The 16,926-nt window shown below is 53.7% G+C and overlaps 1 protein-coding gene across 2 annotated transcripts in view; it reads left to right on the plus strand.

Annotated features, from left to right (window-relative positions):
• The window catches only part of CNTFR (ciliary neurotrophic factor receptor), a 213,523-nt gene that overhangs the window by 174,992 nt on the left and 21,605 nt on the right, over positions 1 to 16,926 (plus strand). For both annotated transcript variants that reach the window (XM_065657212.1, XM_065657211.1), the window contains exons 5-6: positions 15,721 to 15,838; positions 16,663 to 16,829. In XM_065657212.1, the coding sequence (XP_065513284.1) occupies positions 15,721 to 15,838; positions 16,663 to 16,829 (285 nt within the window). The remainder of the gene's footprint in view (positions 1 to 15,720; positions 15,839 to 16,662; positions 16,830 to 16,926) is intronic.

The following is a 16,926-nucleotide window of genomic DNA, read 5'->3' on the forward strand; positions in this document are numbered from 1 at the left end:
CACGGAGCTGTGGCTGAACAAGCAGCTTTGTCCCTGGTCTCTGCAAGGTGACAGTCCCACGTGGGCAGAGGCAGGTGTGTGCATCCCCTGCAGCATCCCTCTGATGTAGGATGTGAGGGAGATGGGGGGGATTGCTGCTGCCACCTGCCCTGCTGCGTGGCCCTGCCACGAAGAATTCCTCTTCGAAGGGCAGCAGAGCTGCTAGGGAAGCATTCAGCCTTGATTTAGAGACTTCCAGGGGCAGGGAATCCACCAGAAGCTTTGGCGAGCTCTTCCAGGGTTTAATTACCCACGCGTCAAAAATGTTCACCTTTTTTTTGTTGAATCTGCGTGGCTTTGGCTGACTCTGCGTGGGTTCATGCTGGCAAATGAAGGTTCAGGACAGTTGCGTCGAGCATGCCATCCCCACCACTGAGCCACAGCCACCCTGACTTTGCACATCACACCATCCTGGGCTACAAACGCATTTAATAAGCATCGTGTTTGCAAAGTTAATGGGTTTTCTAGCACAAGTGCATTGCCTACACACCCTGTACAGCCTTGAAAACACTGCAGACAGTTGTGTATCCCATGTAGAAGAACGGCTCAAATGCCAGCTGATGATTTGCCCTCTCCGTGTTCCTGTTCGTCCCTGTAGAGCACAGCAGGAGTGGAGACAGCCTGCTTGGCCCAGCCACCTCCCTTCCAGGTGTTTGAAGATGGATAAAGGCAACCCTGAGAGCATCAGCCCAGCCCTTCAGAGACGTGAATCCTTCTATTTCTCCATGGCCTTCCTGGAAAGTTTCTTTCCCCAGGCTTGGCTCCTGTCAGGCTGTCCTCTGATCTCGCTGACATCCCTCCCAACTCAGGGATTGAGGAGAGCAGTGTCTGCCCCACATACCTCCATCAATGGGGGAGGGCACCTGGAGGGGATTGCTGGGTTGAGAAAGCACAATCTTGTGGACGTTGGAGCAGAAACAGGTTCTGGGCCACACTGATCAGTGAAGGGGGCATTTTATTAAAGGCACATGGGGAAAAGGCTCTGCAGCCACAGGCAGCTGCAGGCAGGTCCTGGTGGTTCCCCAGGCGTGGCCTCCTTGGGGACACCATTAGCATCCCCCCGTGTAACACCACTGGCACTAACGCGTCTGGATTACGAGCAGCACAGGGTCTCTAACAGCCTTGTTTTCCCAATAGCCACCTGGCAGCTCCTCCGGCACTGGGCACAACCTGGTCCCTTGGTGCGTCGGTGCACAAGCGCTGAGCCTATGAGTCAAGTTTTCTAAATCCTGCCCAGTTTCATGCCCTGAGAGGCATCCCTCATCTTGAGAGGCTTTTGGCCATGCTGGGTCCAACATCCCCATCTTGACTATAAACACCCAGCTCAGGCAGAGCCTTCCTCCTGTCTCCAGCTCTTTGAGATTTCAGGTGGCTTTCCTTACCGAGATCTACTGGTAGATTTATTTTAATAGCAGATACGTGACGTGGAGCAGGATAGATCACTCCAGGTCTGGCTGGCACATTGTAAATCTCAGGGAAAAAAAAAAAAAAATGCAAAGGGCCAGGAGGGTGGGGGGTGAAAAAAAGCAGAAGGAGGAGACCATTTTCCCAGAGCCTGAAACAAGCAGGGGTGGGAAAGGCAGGGTCGTACGGCTCACTGGGGCAGTATGTGCAGTTGTTTATACTGGAAATGAGTTTCTGTTTATTGCAAGCTATGGTGGGGAGACCACAAAGTGAACGTAAAATAAAATGGGAAGGGTGTGGGGAAAGGGAGAAAGTCAGGGGAGGGGGAGCGGGTGCCTTTGACAAACTCCAGAAGTCACGTCCAGTAATAAATCAAGCCGGGATCTGTCCCGGGATACAGGACCCAGAACATCTGCTTGGGCTGTGGGGAAACCGGCTGGGCGAGGAAGGCTCACACAGCCCTGCGGGGGGCTGGGCAGGGGGACGGGGGGCTTGGGCAGCTCAGCCACCCGCGGGTGCTGAGCCCAGCGGTGCCCATGTGCAGCAGAGGTGGACTGAGCCCCTGGGTTCACCGGGACACATGGGGAGGTGGATGCAGGGCTGAGGGATTGAGCATCCCCAGTCAGCCCCTCCATCCTCAGCAGCCATCCCTTGGCTGCTCTATACCTCCATTTCCTTGGCTGTAAGGTGGCACGGGGCGCTTTTCTCCCGTTTTTCACTTCTCTCAGGATTTGCAGCAAATACCGTGTGGGAAGGCAACTCTCAGAGCTGGGGCATGGTGTAGTGCCTCTCCCGGGGCAGCAGGAATTAGTGTGTCAATGGGGCTGCTGGTGAAATCAGAGACAAATCTCACGATAACCTCATTGGGGCCAGCTTTGCACCCATTCTTTGCACAGTCTTTGAAGGTATTAAATGCTAGGGATTTTGGTTTGACATCTGAATCCAGCTGCATTGTTGTGAGAAACCCTTGCAGATTATTGCTCTAGACAAGCCTTTCATATATAATCTATTGCTGTGGATTCAGTGCTTCGGAAGGGGTGGTGGACGTTTGTTTTGCAGATTTAAGCATTCCCCTCGTCTTCTTCCTTTTCTTTTCCCCTTCCTTGGAAAATGGATCCTATTAACCGCTGCAGATGACACAACACATGCCAATACATTTGCAACCCATTTGGCTCCCAGCAAGAGCTGTGTTTTAGCTGCAAACTTCCCCAAGGCTCCAAGTAAAGCATTGGGATGGGGAGGAGAAAAAAAGGCTGTGCATCTGCCCTCCGGGTCCTTGCCCAGTTCTTGCCTTTCCAGCCCATATTAGTTCAGAAAGCAGGAGAGACAGCCACCAAGATGCATGTGTGAGCTATGACCTCAAAAGTCATATGCATTTCATTATGCTGGCCCATGGTTGAGCTGCTCTGCCATAAGGTTGTGGGCGCTGCTGCAGGAACTTTTCTCCAAAAATATCTGTGAACAGCTTGCTGGGCACAGGGCAGGTGCCACGCTGTGCCTCCAGCTTCTCCTTGTTGCAGACAAACCCCAAATCCTCTGGTACTGGATCCTGAGCAGGTTCAATCCCATGTCACTGCTGGAAAGGTCAGAAACTTTGGCAGCGTCACAGCACTGCTCTGCCTACTCCAGGCATGCTGCCTTCCTTCCCGTGCTGCTGCTGGCACATACGCCATGGGGCAGTGTTCTGGTTTGATTGAAAATGGGTTAATTTTCTTTGTGCAGTTAGAAACGTTTCTTTTTCATAGCTAGCACAGTCATTATTTGGACTTAATTTGAGAACAAGAGATAACACCCCAGCACAGAGTTAATGTTTTTAATTGCTCTGGTGTGAGAGCCAAGGACACTGTGAGCGCTCTGCCCACAGGTGTGAGGCATCGAGGAAAGGGGGCATGGATGGGGCAGGGCTTGACTGACATCCGGACTGATCAAAGACACTATTCCATCCCATTAGAGTCATGCTTCAGATTTAAGGAGAGTTGGCAGCTTCCCGTCTCTCTCTCGCTCTCTCAGCATCCCTGCTCTTGCTTGCTCTTGCTATCGAGCCAGGGGAGTTTGGTGCAAGACGTTTAGTTCGGCTTTTTGCCATTTTGCAGAGGCCTCTGAGCCTTTCTGCCTTTTTCCTTTTTTCTTCTTTTCGGGACTGGGGTGTGTCTTCCCAGGACTGGCTGCTCAGTTGTGGATGAAGTTCATTTGGAATTGCCTTGAGTATCTTTTATTTCTATTTTATATATATATTTACTAGCAGTGTGTTAGTATTTTGTTATTTTATTGAACTGTGTTTATCTCAATCCAAGTTTCTCCCTTCCCTTTTGATTCTCTCTCCGGTTCGAGGAGGAGGGGAAAGGGGTTGGTGAGCAGCTATCATGGTTGTATTGCTAGCTCGGGTTAAACCACGACAGGCAGACATAGTTGCATTGGCATTAACCCCGCCAGACCTGCTTTCTCTGCTCCAGCAGAGGATGGCAAGGTATTTGTGTAAAACCAGGCTGCCCTGTTCTGTCTGTTTTTTTCCCAGCACAACCTTGCAGCTCTTATCCACAGCCGAGCCCCTGCCCTCCGACCTGTCCCCACTGCTCACCTCATCTCAGGAAGATGCTGAGCTGCCTATGTGGATCGAGAGGAAGAGTTGTCCCTGTTGCAGGAGGCATTTGCAGTGCATGCACAGCAATGTTCTCCTGGTCCGTGACAGGGCAGTGGGGCTCATGTGAGCCAGGACACCACAACATCCTCCTGCTGCTGGCAAAGGTCCAGACCATGGGGCTTGCTCTTCTGCAATTTTCTGTGCAACGCTTCAGAAAGCGCAGCAAAATCCTTTAGTGACCCTAATAATGTTTCCCTCCAATGCTCTAGAGTATTTCCCCCCTGGTCCTGTGAAGTCATGCTTCAGGTCTGCTGAAATCCTATCAAGTACCTTCTGAAATCCCCTGGAGCTCCTATGGCAGTTTATTGAGAGTCCAGGACTGTTTGACCTTGGAGAGGGTGAGAAAGACAGGGTAAGAAAAAGTGGCCCTGGGCTTCCCTGCCAAACTCCTTGATCCTGTGCTGAACCTCCTGCAGACACCACAACCCAGCCAGGAATCAGCCCATGGCTGGGGCATCTGGGCACCGTGCCCTTCTTTCTCCTCCCCAGGTCTCTCTCGCTGTGCTGTGCCATGCCACTGTGTGCACCATGCAGTGACTCCCCCGAGAAAAAGCAGCAGTGCCCTGATCACCTGTTCCTGGTGACCATCCCGGCATCTTGCCCCTCTTGTTCTGCCAAGAAGAGATTTGGAGACCACTGGGGGTCAGCTCAGTCCCCGGTTCTGGTGCTTGGCATTTGGAGGAAGATTGCCCGCCAGGGGGGACCTCTGAGCTAGGGTGTCCCACCAGCCCTCGGGAAAGGATTAAAGTATTTATTACAGTATTATTTATATCAGTAACTACTCGTTATTTGTTCTTTGTTGGAAGCAAATCAGAGGACACATGAGAAGCCGCCATCCTCCGCAGGGAGGGACGGACTGTGCTGAGCATCCAGGTTATCCTTGCTAGGGCAGGGGCAGCAACCGTGCTCTCTCAGCACCGATTTGGTGCTGATGCAGTCAGGAAAAGCACATTTGCTTCTGGGGGTCTTGTTATTAAAAGGCCATTGATAAATTACAGAGTCCAGAGGAAAAATGATTAAAGGATTAGAAGATAGCGTATGACCTAAAGGAGAGATTAAGGGAACTTAGTGAGGTGTTCGCTGCAGAGCTGGGGGAAGCAGGCGGGAAAGAAAATGGAAGTAACTGCAAAGATTTTACAGGTGACGATGAGAGCGGGTGAAAACAATCGCTGTGAGTAATCGAGTTGTTTTGTGCTTCATGCTTGCTTTTGCAAATTGTGGTGGGAAAGGGGCTCCCCGAGCCCCTTGAGCTGTTCAAGCTGCCCTGACCATGCACCCCAGGAGCATCCCATGGGGTTTGCTCGCTGCCACTTGTGGGGATTTAAGCATCGAGCCAGGATTTGAGGAAGATGAGCGTCATTTTCATAAAGCAAAGACCCTTTTTTTAGCTCTGTTTCTTTACACATGGGCTGAATAATGGGACCTCCCTTGAAGTCGGCTGAGTTAAGGATGCAGCTATTACTTCCAAATGCAGTGAAGTCTGGGATTGTGTGACTTACATCATCCCAAGGATCTCATTGCTGTAAGACAAGAATGAGGCCAGGGCCTGACTGAGGCCTGAGGATAGCAATGGTGTCGCACAGAGCTGTTAGCTGAGGTGGTATCTCAGCCTACTCCTTCCAGAAATGCCACTCTTCTGGGTTTCATCCCTTTGAAGGATGCCCTTTGGGTGAGCTGCAGAGAGTGATGCTCTGAAGTTGCCAGACACCTGCAGACACCAGAAGCACTGGGAAGGATTTAGGCTTGAGCTGGGGACCCTCCTGCTGTTAGTGACATGCCTGACTGGTATTTTCTCAAAGCCAGAGAAGTGGGCAGCTAAGGATGGGTGTGGAGTCCTCATTTGCTGGGACAAACTGGGCATCTTCCGTGGTGCATGTCATTACTGGGCTAGCAGTGTCCCTGAACAGCATCACCATCCAGAGCCACCCCCTGTGATGTCCATCTCTGCCCCATCCCCACCAGAGTCCAGTGCTGTGATTTTCCAGGGTATACTGTGTAGGACATGTGGGATGGGCCAGGAGGCTTCACTAGACATGCTAAGGAGGCTGGCTGCTGCTGTGGGGACTTGCACAGATTCGGGGTGGGAACAGCAAGGAAAGAAGCCATGTGAGGCTCCTTCTGGCCCTGTGTCAGCTCTCTACAGCCAATTCTGGCATCTCTTGGGGGATCTCTGCTCCAACCCCCCTGTTTTTGCAAGGTGCCTCTAGTTGGTTTCCCAGCAGGACTGTGCCAATGACGCGTTGCTGGGCAAGGCCACCAGCATTGCAGGGGCTGGAGGTCTCGCACATGAAGGGCTGCATGGTCCCTGGGGCTGAGGGACAGGCACAGGCTGCAGATCAGCCCCATGGAGCAGCATATCTCACCAGGAGAGCAGTGGTGTGGGACAAAAGGACAGTCCCGAGGATGTGAGTCGGATGGCCAAACACAGGGACGGCTTGAGGATGAGCAAATGACTTCGCTGCCTGTGCAGACACCCAGTGCACCCATCTGCACACAGATGCTCAGTTTCAGGTCCCCTGTCCCGACTGAATCTAAGGATGGGACCACAGCCTGCAGTGTTTCCTCTAGCAAAATGTGGGAGAAAAAAGGGTGGTTTTCCATAAATGCTGAAGGAAAGGAGCTTTTCCTGCAAAAGCCAGTGGTGGTGCAAGAAAAAAGTGGGTAGAGGTTGTGTCTGGTTACTAACTGCTCCTATCAGCTCCTCCTCTTGGCCAGACAGGAGAAGAGAGACCCAAAAGTATCCCTTTCTCAGCTTCAGAGAGTCAGAAATCTCTTACTTCTTCCTCTTCACTCCCAATGGGGTGAGAGCCTTCTCTGCCAGCAAATACCCCCCTCACCAGGGTAGAGTTGAGATCAACCCGGGGAAGAGCAGAGCAGAGAATGGGACATATGCAGGCCGCATCTCAAGAGAGAAAAAGAGAGAAGAGGCATTTTTGAAGAGCCTTTGGGTGTTAGAGGCAGACTACACTCCCCCACTAATAGTGATAGCTGATAATATTCATGGCTAGCCTGTTGCTTGGTACATGACAAAGTGCTTGTAGCTTCCTTCTGGAGGCTCCTCCTGGATAAATATACAATTTCCAGGAGTTCTGGTGGGACGGCTTTGCCGAGGATACACGGCTGTTGATGGTCCCAGTTGTGTCTGATTGCACCTGGTATTTTCCCTGTCTGCTCCATCTGGAGAAGCCGGGAGGACAGATTGCTTTCTTGCAGCCTTTAAATAAGGTGATGGAGGGGGCAAGGGCATTGCATCGTGTGCATCAAGCAGGCGATTTGTGCCTGAAGCTGGGAAAAGAGGGAGAGGGGGCTGCTGAGTTCTCTTCTGCAAGCCCCACAGGCACGGAGGCAGGGGACTGCCGCGGCACAGACCTTCAGGCTCCCTAATACCGGCTGGAGAGCCCTTGGGGGCACCCCACATGCCTCCTGCACATCTGAGCACAGCAGGCAGGGACGTTCCCTCTCTCTGGCTGGCAGCTTTTCCAGCTGAGCTCCCAGAGGAGCTTTCCAGGGCTTTGCACAGATTCAGGCTCCAGGGCTGCATGTTGTTCACAGCTGGTGTGGGCTGAGACAGGTCACAGCAGAAACCAACACTTCCGAACAGTTTTGGGCTGCTCTGATCAAGCCTTTTATCATGGGGTGCCTAGGGAAGCAGCTGCTTCTCTGGAGATTGAGGGTGTGATGTTCTCCAGCATGCACTGACCACAAGCTCCTTAAGGTGAGGAGGAGCTGCTGGAGGGCGCATGGGGTTCTAGGAAGCATTTTCCCCCTGCATTGCCTTGGCATGGTGCATCCAGCCCCACACAGAGGAGAAGGGTCCCCTGGAAGCAGAAACTATTTTGGCAGGGACTGGAAAATCCCGTGCAGTTCATGTCCTGCATCCTACCCAGCCACTTTATAAGGAATAGGCACAGCATCTGGGTGGGAGCTGTGGGGGCATCGAGCTCTCCTCCACAAATCCCAACAGTGGAAAGCTCCATGGCTGTGCTGAGAAAGCAAAGAGCACATCAGCCCCCTTTTCTCTGCACAGGGTCTGCAGCCGCTTCCCTGCCGGCTGGGCATGTCAACCTGGCACCCCGGGATGCTCCAGCTCCAAGCTGCAGGCGGGGGCACGCTCTCCATCCCCAGAGCTTCACTGGGCTCCATTAACCAGCACCTTCCCCCTGGGATCTGCAGAGTCCCTCACCCCACACCGCTCTTCAGGTCTCCAGGAGCTGGAGGGAGGCCCAGCACACTCTGTCCCAGAGCAGCTGGTAATGAGGCTTGGTCATTACTGCCCTGGGGCTATGTGCGAACCGGTGACCTGGCTCTGAAATGGTTTATGTTACATGTAAAATCCCCTTGCAGAGGTGTTGCGGGAGGAAAGCTGGCCTCACTGTGAACTCCCCGGGCTGGAGAGCAAAACCCCAGTGCTGCAAAGGGCTTCCCGTGTCTGGGGCGCTCACTGTGCTGCCGCATCCTGCCTGGCCCGTGTACCTCTCCTGGTGTGTGCCGCACCGAGCACCGCGGGTCCCGGCCTCGCTCGAGGCCTGACGGTGCTACCGTTATACACAAAACAATAATCAGCTGCCGTAACGAGGACACAGAGTAGCTGAGCTGGCTTCCCTGCTGTTGTGCCGGCTCCAAGTAGAAACAGCTGCATTTGGTTTGGTTAAATGTTTTATTTACTCCCAATTATCCCAGATAACAGATTTGCTTTCTTTTGTTCAATATTTAATACTGTTTTGGAGCAAAGCTGCTCTTTGGTTTCCCATGGAGGACGGTGGGGTTAGGAGGAACTCTCAGCCATGGTGGGGTCCCAAGCAAAGGCTGGAGGCACCCAGCTGCATGGTGGCTCCTCAGGCATCCAGTCCAGCATCCCAGCCCATGGGAGCAAGGTCACCTGCAGGAGCATAGCTGGGTTTGGGATGCTGGGTGGGATCTCTGAGGACCCGCATGGGCATTACCCTGGGGCAGCAATGATGCCCAGCACCAGCACTGACAGAGGGGGTCCATTCTGCAGCTGGGAGCAAGGCGTCTGTCACGGGTGCAGAGTGTCTGATGGCTTCACCTGCCCGAATCACCTTCCTGCAGCACCCCACACCTTGGTGAGCATCTCCAGAGTGGGCTGCAGTGCCAGCCAGCCACCCCATCCCATGCTGGAGCCCCTCTCCTCTTGCTCTTTCCTCTTGCTGCTCAACCAGGCTTGCTCGCTGATTTTTTTAAGGCTTGAGAGCTGTCAGGTTTGGAGAGCACCTCTGCTGAGCAATGAATAGCACGATCTCGTGCAATGCGGGATGAAGCAAACTCTGGTGAGCCCGTTATCACACCATCCTGCTGCGAGGCAAGTTTAAGGCTTGGACTTGCACTGAGATTTGGGCTTAAAGCGGTGCTCTGAGCTCTCTCTTCTCTATGAGTAATACCTCACCCAAAAATTTACAGCACTGCCTCTCAATGCACGCACTGAATTTTCTGCAAGGGAAATGAGAAAATCCATAGCTTGGTTTATGAGCCCTAATGAGTGTAAAACAGGGCCTTTAAGAAATTTATCTTTTGCTGAGTCCACCTTTTTCTCCAGCAGTTTCTGGGGAATAAATTCTTGCTCTTTGAGGCTGGGGAACTGACTCCTACATTGCAGCAGGGCCAGGGGACTTTGGTTACAGGTGCAGGTGTCCCTGGCCTGTTTCAGGAGCTCCCGGGGAGATTTTGAGGTGTTGGGGCTGGGCTAGGCGCTGGCTGAATGTGGGTATCTCTGGTGTTTGGCTGGGATGGCTCGCACTCCAGAGGGATATATCTTCAGTGTCTAATTTCAAGAGGGAGGAGTGTCCCCTGAAAATGTCCCTTGCTAAGGTTGGAGTGGCTTAGACTCACTGGGAGGGACCTAAACCCTGTCTCCATCACTTGCCCCATGTCACCCTGGAGGTCGGTGAGGATCGAGCCCGTCTCACCCTGTGCCTCTGCACCACTGGGCTCTCGAATTCTCTCTCGCATTAATTTTGCTGCATTAACTAAAAAAAAAAAAAATCCTTAATCCTTGTTGAAGAAATGTTGGTTGTGAACACAATATTCCCAGCGTGCAGGGGAGCATCGCCTGCCTCCGTACCGCCCTGCCGCTGTCCTCTGCACCCTTCCCTGTCCTCACCCTTATCTAAGAACAGCCTGGAAAAGGGATAACAGAGCAAAATCAGAACTTCAAATCCTTCCCTTTCTCCAGCAGTGAAACACAGACACATCCCAGCATTCGGAGTGGTGGAAGAGACCATCTCCTGCCACAGCCATGCTGAAACCAGCGCAGGTGATGCACATCAGGCAGATGCTCCCCTGGTCCACTGGGCAGTAGAAATGTGATTTATTCATTGTTGTTTTCTTTGTTATTTCCTACCAGCCTGCTGTACACAGACAATTTTAGAAAAGTGGCGTTAGATAAATAATACATCATGCTTACAGCCAGCATGTGCATAACAAAAGCACCTGTTTAGGTGTGTGTGCAGACATGCGGGACGTGCTGCTCATGTGCATGCGTGTTTGGGGCTGGCGTCTCACACCCAGATAGGTCCTCATGGTGCCATTCGGCCTCTGCAGCTTTTCTTTTCATCACTTGGGCACCTTTTTACTTACCAGCTGCCTGCAGGGTCATGGCTGTGGTGCAAAAAAAGTCAGGGGGTGAGGATGGGGATGGCACATGAGGCCCAGGCAAGAGATGGGGCAGCGATCCTGCCATGGGGGAGAGGCAGGGATGCTGACAATGGGAGTGTGGCAGCAGAACAACATCAGTGCTGGGGTTGTCCCGCAGCATGGGACGGCACGGGGATCCTGCCCTTGTGCAAGCAAGCTGTGTCGTGGCTGTAGCTCTAGCGTGAGCACATGCTGCTGTCATGGGCCCTGGAGGCTTTGCTGGCCCGAGGCCAGGATGATGAGTTATGCAGATGACCCTGCAAGCACACTGTTAAGATCAGTATCCCCCAGCAGCCCAGGGTGTGAATGTGCCCCGGAGTGCACCAGAAGAAATATCTCCTACAGAAGTGTTTGACAGGCCTCTTAAAACTTTTATTGGTACTATTTTTTGTATCCCTCCACCTGTGGAGCAAGGCATCTTTAGTACGTTCAGCCCTCAGCAGGAGAGGAAAATTATAACTGATCCATTTCAGAAGCCTCTAAAAATGACCTAAAATAACTTTTCTATATATAAAAATGCCACAATTTTAATGCCCATTATCTCATGACCTAGCAGGGCTAGGAAAAGCTATTGTAGATCATTTTTAGTGGTTTCTAAAATGGATTGGTCACACTTTTCCCCTGCACAGTGGGACTCAGGGTACAAGGACAACTGGGCTTTAGAGGTGGGGTGGGAGATAAAAATCTGTGTCCGTGCTGATGCACCCAGAGCTGCTCCATCCTGGAGGACCACTTGTTGTGCTCTCCCAAGCTGAGCAGAGATGCTAGCACTGGTCAAACGACAGCTATTTCCAACAAGCTGGAGTGAACATCAGTCAAATAGGTGCAAAGATTGGGGTACTATAGGTGGGAAAGCCAACTCCATCACTACCACCAGTCTTCTGCGGGGTCTGCAGAGATGATGACTGTGGCACCAGCTTTCACTGCCTGTTGCATCTCTGGATTTCGCCCAAGCATCGCACAGCTTGTAAGCAGCATGCCCAGGTGGGGTGCCCCTGGATTTTTTCTTTTATCCCCTTGTCCTGAGCTTTTGCAGCAAGGCTAGTTGCAGCCCAAGCCACTGGGAAGCTACTACAGCCGGGCATTAAACACCCTGAGTTTGCAGAGGGGACGTCAGCAGAGCGCGTGGGAGAAGTGGCTTCCTGCCATGTGAGAGGTTAATAGACAGATTAGAGAGGGCAGGCGCTGTTTGCTGTGAAAGGAAAGGAGCTCTGCCTTCACAGAGTTCAGCAGCTCCATGAGGCGACAGGGAAGTAAATATTTGCCAGGATTAGGGAGAGTGCGTGCGGGAGCCCTGGGAGAAGTGCCCGTGCATTGGCAACATGCTGCTCGGGCTGTTTTTGGGGTCAGGCAGGGGCTGAGAGCTGGGCTTCAGCCAGAGGAGGATGGAAGAGGTTGAAGCGGGACACCCCGCGCCCAGAGGCACTGCCCAAAGCCTCAGGGCAGAGAAAGCCTTTAATGCTCCCTTGATGGCTTTGTTTTCCTCCGCTGCCTTTCCTGCTCTCTCGATCAGCCGGATGGGCTGGCCCACCTCCAAAGACAGCATTACAGAGCGCCGGATCGATTGGAGCCTGCAATTTTATTTGCTCTCTTTAAGAGCCTTTGATGGGCAGGATGAGCTGTGCCGGCGAGGGCCTTTCCTGGGAGACGAGGGGAGAGGAATGGGGTTGCAAGCCACCATCTCCCCTAGGAAGATGGGGACCCTGCCACCAGCTTGGAGAAGACAGGGTGGGCACAGACAGCCCTCTCAATGGCCCACTGCAGCTGAGAAGGGGCTTGCAGCCCTTTCGCTTGAGGCACCTGGCAGTTATGGTCATGGTCACCCACATAGTGTCACGGTCTTATTCCCAAGTGGCACATCACACTGACCCTGCACTCTCCCACGGGATGGACTTCCTGGCCATCAAAGTGGAAAGAGAGGCGGTTGCCCGTCATCCCCCTCTGAAAGTGCCTGTGGCTCTGGGACTGATGGCTCTTTGGAGGGATGGAGGTGGCAGGACTGTCCCCTTGAGACAGCTTGTTCCTGCCCAGAAATACAGGGCGATGGCTGAGGTGAGAGAGGCTTGATACAGCAGCATCCCTTCAGCTGCAGTGGGCTGAGGATGCTGCTTGGGCACCATGGTGGCAGAGATGTGAGGGGCATTTTGTCCCCGTTCCCCTAGGCTCTCCTTCCACCTCTGGCTTGCTAAAAAGCATCAGAGGATGAAAGATGGAGGGTGCTGTGGACGCAGAAGATCTTGGAGCAGAGGACAGAATCTTCAAAGCATTCAAGGTTGTGAAGACAGGGCACCTTCAAAGATCGCTGCAGAGTGGGGATGGAAACGGGAGGCACTTTGGGCAGCCCCTTGTGTCCCAGCAAAGCAAACCTGAGGCACGAGCCCACCCCAGCCTCCTCAGTGGAGGAATTAGCACAGATGACCAAAAGCCGGATCTGGCATAACGATAGGGACAATGGAGGTAAATTATCCTCAGATGGGGTAATTGCGGCTCACTAGCAGTGCAGCATCTGGGGCTGCACAGGTAGGGCAGAGCCTCCTTGTCCGGATGGGACCGTGTCGGATTTCGGGTTTCCTCCGTGGAGCCTCGGCTGCCTCTGCCGGTTGTCCCGTCTGGGTCCTGCCGCCGTGCAGGACAACTGAGCGCAAGCAGCAAGAGGAGAGGCTCCCGGCAGCATCCCCGGCATCCTCCCCACGAGCAGCATTTCCAGCCCCCAGCCCCGTTTGCCAGTGCCAGGCGGGTGCTCTTAGCCCACACTGCCACCACGCGGTCTCTCGGACCCCACAGGCTGTCCCTAAATCCCCCGCACCCCTTCACCTCTCCAAAACACCTCCCGGGAACCCCCCAAATCCCCCCGTTGCCCCCTGCAAAGGGCGATGCTGCCCCGTGTTCTCTCCCACCTCACCCCGGGGGCAGCTGTGGGGCAGGGAAGGGGTTAAGGAGCCATAGGGAAGGAGGAGGATGCAGCTGAAGCAGGGATCAGGCCCTCGTCTCTGGCCTTGTGATTAGCTGCCCTGTTCTGCTGCGGAGGATCTGCTTGAATAATTTAGCTGGGAGGTTCATTAACCGGGCTCTGGCCTTCGTCTGCTGGCTGAAGGCTGAAATAGCCATTAGGAGGAATACGCATCGCAGATCAGCACAGCCTCCCCTCCCTGCCAGCACCCTCTCTCCCTCTCCCTCTCTCTGTCCCTCTCTCTCTTCTTGTTCCCTGCTCTCTGGCAGGCTAGACAGGAGGAAGAAATTTTTTACACTGAGGGTGGTAAAATACTGGCCCAGGTTGCCCAGAGAGGTGGTCGATGCCCCATCCCTGGAGACGTCCCAGGCCAGGCTGGACGGGGCTCTGAGCAACCTGATCTGGGTGAAGATGTCCCTGCTCATGGCAGGGGGTTGGACTAGATGACTTTTGAAGGTCCCTTCCAACCCAAACTATTCAATGATTCTGTGGCTGCTCCTCTTGCCTCTCTTGTCATCTACATCTCCCTCTCCTGCCATGCCCCAGGGGTGCTGGTGTACATGCAAACCCTGTGCCTCAGTTTCCCCTCTGCAGACTGCAGCAGGGTGCTGCAGCTGGACCTTGTTGCACTCCCTAGAAAGCTCTTCTACCAAAACTTATTGTTATTTTCTGACCATAGGCTCTGCTGTGCAATGCTGAGCCACGATCCTGGTCACCCACCCTGGCAGTCCATGCTTACAGCAAACGGGCTGGTTTGTCCTCTCCAGAGGGCACAGTTAGCTGCTGTTTCCCCGCTGTTTCCCATCAGGGTCCTGCTTTGGTCCTAGTCGCATCCCCAAGCGTGTTACACCAGCGAGGCCTGGGCTGCACCAAAGCAGGGCCAAGGAGACCTCCAGGAGTCTGGCAGCGCTGCAGGGCTGCGCACCATGAGGGGGATTTGCACAGGCATGGCTGCAGGGATGCCCCGTTTTGCGTTGATTTCTTGAGGCTTTGGCATCCTCCTGCTGCTGCCGGCTCACCGGTGCAGCAAGGGCACCCTTAGCCGACTCGCTGCATCTTTTACTGCTCTGAGGTGGTGAGCAGAGATGTTTGCCCTGAGGCTGCCAGGTCTGCGAGGTTTGTTTCAAAACCTTTGCTTGGGGAGAAGAGCTTGTCCCGGGACGTCCCGGGTGGATGCATGAGGACAAGGGCTAACAAAGGAAAGGAAAGATGGACTGCCACAGGTTCAGACAGCCTTTCTGAGGGAACCCTGGTGCACACCCAGCCCAGAGAGTGTATTTTACGGCAAGGTACGGTGTCAAGGTGCAGTTAGAGCCAAACTCTGCTCTTAGCAATGCAAGTGTCCAAGGTACCAAGAGGAGTTGACTTTGGTGTCAGTTCAGATAAGTTTTTTACCAGCCTACAAGGGCAAACTTTATCAGCTGAAAGGCATCACATCTCATCCTCCCACATACACCAGCCCTGGGCATTTCAGAGTCTTCCTGGAAATCTGGCTGTACTCTTGCAAAAACCACAGAGGGCACATATGTCTGGGAAAGCTGAGAGCAGTGTGAACACTTGGATTGGTTTAAAAAACCTCTTCTCCCTCTGATCTCTAGGACTGGCTGACGAGGCCAGAGGCAGGCTGCTCCCAGCTGCGTGCTCTCGTCCCATCTCCGGTTACCCGCATGTCTCTTGGGAGGCAAAGCCCCGGGATGGGATGGTTTTGCCCTGCTGCTGTAAGTGTTAACACTGCCAGTCCTCCTGCAGAGCTGAATTTTCTCTGCTGGTTTCAGGCTGTTCCTCTTCAGCATGCCGTAAGCAGTCCTTCTCCATCCTTCTGAGGACCTCCAGTCTTTTGGAGGATCATCCCTCAGAAGATTTATCACTCCACAGGGACATGGCAGAGAAAGCCGTGAGCACAGTAGCTTAATGGGGTCGAGGGAGCAGCACCTCCTCCCCATCAGCAATGTCTCTGTCACAGCCTTGAAGACGATTTCCCTCAGTACCTGCCAGCCTCTTCAATGGGTAATTGCTCTTTCTCCTTCCCTGGCAGCCCCCCCGAAGGAGCCAGTGCTGATGTGCCGGTCCAACAACTACCCGAAGGGTTTCTACTGCAGCTGGCACCTGCCTACTCCTACCTACATCCCCAACACCTTCAACATCTCAGTCATGTAAGTGCCCAGGAGGGAAGGGTGCAGTGAGGTGAGATTTTATCCCCACAGCAGGTCCCATGTAGTGCCATGAAGTCTCAGGGCAGAAGGTCAGACCTGTGCTGAGTCTATGGGATCCATGTCCTAAAGATGGGCCTGGAGAAGGATGCTCCGGGGACATCCAAACTGGCTGGTTGGCACTGGCACTTTGTCCCAAGAAAGTTCCCATTTCCCCAGAGGGGACCAGGAAAGTCCTGAACTCCCAGGTCCCCTTTCTATACCCTGCAAGTCCATCCTCTCTGCACCATTTGCCCACGGTGGAGATTGTTCCTGCTGGTTTTTGGCACATTTGGCACAGCCACACTCCTTTCTGCTGTATGCTGGCTGCAGCTGGGCAGCAGCAGTGTCCCTCAGCTAGAACTGAACATTTGATGGCATTGTCCCCCACCCTGTGCCCAGGTCCTGGCACAGCCATTACGCAGGCTAGTGCCATGCATTAGCTTTGGGGTCTGGTCTCACCAGCAGAAAAGAGACCCTCTTCCTCTCACAGGAGGGACAGAGCCAAACCCAACCCCAGCAGGGTCCCATCCTTTCCTTGAGGCCAGTGTAAGAACATTCAGCACAGTCTCTGTGCAGGCTTAGGATAAACCATCAGATACATGAACCTGCAAAATTCCCTGACAGGAGGAGAGCAGCCCTTTGGCCACAGCAGGGGCACAGGGACCATGGGCAGAGCGGGGACACAGTGCTGCTCCTTCTGCCTCCCCACCCCGCAAGCTGCAGGGGTGCATCCTCCCCCGAGCACTGCTCTGTAGGTAACCGCTCTTCTTGTCTCTGCTTCCCAGACACGGCACAAAAGAGATGGTCTGCGAGAAGGACACCTTTCCCAAAAACAGGTGTCACATCAGATACCTCCAGCTCTTTTCGACAGTGAAGTACAAGGTGACTCTGACAGTCACGAACGCTCTGGGCAAAAGCTCCACCACTGTCACCTTTGACGAGTTCGCCATAGGTAACTTCCACGGCAGCAACTGGCCTCCTTGGGATGGTGTTGGCGTTGGCTTGCTCTGCAGGCAGCATCGCCTGCCAGAGCGACGGGCCAGGGAAGA

The sequence above is a fragment of the Caloenas nicobarica genome, chromosome Z, assembly GCF_036013445.1.
Source record: "Caloenas nicobarica isolate bCalNic1 chromosome Z, bCalNic1.hap1, whole genome shotgun sequence".
Taxonomy (NCBI): domain Eukaryota; kingdom Metazoa; phylum Chordata; class Aves; order Columbiformes; family Columbidae; genus Caloenas; species Caloenas nicobarica.